Here is a 2,801-nt window from a genome sequence, read left to right on the forward strand (position 1 = left end):
ACAAACAACTATCAGAATCATGTAAAGCGCAACTTGTCCTTTCTATTGGTTGTAAACAGACTCTTAAGAAAAGTAGGTGGAACTAAACAAGAGGTTTGGAAAGAATGGAGTAGGAGGAGGTGCCACTCTAGTTGATTTGCTAGATACATTGATTTCTCAGCAAATCAAAGTGGTAGGAAATTCTAAGTTTATATTCTAGCTTGCCAGTATCTAAAATTTATGCTTCTAATTCGTTAACCACTTGTAGATGTTTATAGTAGGCATCAAAAATATAAACTGAGCAACAAGACATGAGAAGGTGCTATGAGACACACACAAATCAATATTTAGCTTTATTTTATTTATATTTTCTTTTGAATTAAGAAATTAAAACATACATAATATTAAAATTTGAAATATAAGCAATGTTTTGATGCCAATTTCACTTATATATAATAATAATAATAAAATTACTTAATAAAGTTTTGAAAATAAATCGCTAAAAGTCCATGACATGCGCAGTTAGACCCACCAGTTGCGAAAGGGTTAAGCTAATAATTGTGATTTTTGTTACAAATATTCTTGGCCAATGTCAATTTATATCTAATTAATATATATATTCTTTTCAATAAGGTTTTTCATTTTTGTGTATTATTTTAATATGATAAGCCTAACAATAATGTTCAATAAATACTGGTGTAATTTATCAGAATACTTTGCTGTTACCTATTACTTTCTGAGCCTAACTAATACCCAATATTTTGTCACAGAATATTTCTGTAGCTTCCAAATAGATATAATTAAACATAAAAACATTTACAGGAACTACAAAACTTCTGAAGAAACTATAAAAAAAAACAGATATCTGTAGTTTGCTCTTAAGTATTTTAAACTTTCCATTACATTCCTTTTTTCATCCCTACAGATGCTCTGGCTAATCACTTTTTTCAAGAAACCATTTATTACTGCTCAATCTATCTAATTTACTCTCCACTGACATAGTATAAATAATTTATAATTTATTTTACTCAATTATACTTAAACCATGCTTCTAGCTCTTTTGCAAAACTGTTCTTCAAATGGTGAAAATAATGGGATGAAACAATAAACTCACTAACAGAGAAAAAATATGATATGAGAAACAGGAGATGAATAATTATATTCTGAAGGAATGATAGTTTTCAACAAATATTAATCTATACTTTTGGGATAAACAAAAACGTTCTAAACAAAATGTGTTGTTTACAAATAAAGCTCAGTGCAATAGAAGTTGGGAAAATATTTTTCAGTTTTCTGTGCAAATACAATAGTAAATGTTACATAAGAAAAATTCCAAAATATTTGCGAGTTAAAAATTATTGAAATAGTTAGAATTATCAACTCTCTTTAAATTTTGGATATGATATAAAGGTGTACACATGACACACACAAAAGACTCATTGTGGTCTGGATATGGTTAATATGAGTATTTTTGAGAAACTTTTCATATCCAAAATAACTGTTATAGATTATGTGTAATACTTTTTAGATGCAAACTGGTTGCATGATGCAGAGAATTTTCTATCATACAAAACTAAAAGAAAGAGATGTAAAAAAGATTTTTTTTTCATGCACGTTGATTAATACAATTAGCTTGCAGATAATCTTCGGAAGTGACTAATATGAGTGACTAGCTGACTGCCCATCACATGACAGTAAATGCTAATAAATTTTTCTTCTGAAAATTAAATCTAAATGTTTTATGAACAGGTTTTCTAAAAATCAATTATTTTAAAGTTACATTGTTTATATATACACATAATGTTTATCCTTTATCTAGTATTTCAAGAAAACATTCTTTATCTATATTTGGTCATCTCCTGTAAGTGGTCATTAATTAGAATTTTTACTTATGTATATTTCTATGTTATGTTTAAATCTTCTTGATAAAGTCTTATAGATTGAACCATGCTAAAAAACAGGATCTCAAAAAAATATTTCTACCTGGCCAAATGTCTAAATCTGCGATTTATTAACCCTATCGCCCCGAGTATCCTTTGACACAAGGTTTTAGTGTCTTACATTTAAAATTCTATTAAACTACTTTTTGTTTATGTTATACCAATTAGAATAGCATGAAATTCTAGCTAATAACCCATACTTTAATAGTATACAAGTTTTAAGTACTTAATTGTAAATGGCAATATGAAAAACAAATCCTGAATTTCCACTAATGTGACCCATTTTCTCTTAGCGTGTCATCATCCCCATTTTATCCACCACCCCTAAAAAAAGTATGAAATTAAACGTGTAATAATCTCTATAAAATCATTATTGCTCAGACAAACCATAATTTTAACAGCCTTCAATTTTGTTTGGTTACAGAGCTATCGATTACAAAATCAGACCCCTCCTGCCACACCCACCTGTCACATCCTCTCATTCACAATTCATTCAGAGTTCTCTTACATTTCATTATATACATTACCTATAACCAATAAAAAGTTAAGGTTTCCATCTATCAAATGAAGTATTGTATAACATTATGTTCTGAACAGAATATCGTCAATTTCACTCACAGTACAAGGTTTGTTCCCGTGGGAAAGTTAACGACCATCTTGGATGAATTTGTAATGGCTCTTGTCACATAGTTAGAAAGCCAAAAACATTTTGATAGGTAAGTGAATTTGTCTGCTTTTTGCATGTTATTAGTTTATACTATTTTGTGCAATATTTGATTAAATAAAAATTATTAAGTGCATTACTATCTATAGTATAAAAAATTAGGGTTAACCCTCTTCGAAACCTGATTGCAAGAAAAAAAGAAGATTGGTTAAGTACTT

General features: G+C 28.6%; 1 protein-coding gene across 1 annotated transcript in view; it reads right to left on the bottom strand.

The window, feature by feature from the left end:
• The window catches only part of LOC106468642 (MAP kinase-activating death domain protein-like), a 138,202-nt gene that overhangs the window by 47,064 nt on the left and 88,337 nt on the right, over window positions 1-2,801 (bottom strand). Inside the window, exon 21 of the mRNA XM_022396995.1 lies at window positions 1,501-1,552. Coding sequence (XP_022252703.1) covers window positions 1,501-1,552 — 52 coding nt within the window. The remainder of the gene's footprint in view (window positions 1-1,500; window positions 1,553-2,801) is intronic.

This window comes from Limulus polyphemus, unplaced genomic scaffold (genome assembly GCF_000517525.1).
Source record: "Limulus polyphemus unplaced genomic scaffold, Limulus_polyphemus-2.1.2 Scaffold3095, whole genome shotgun sequence".
Classification (NCBI taxonomy): Eukaryota; Metazoa; Arthropoda; class Merostomata; order Xiphosura; family Limulidae; genus Limulus; species Limulus polyphemus.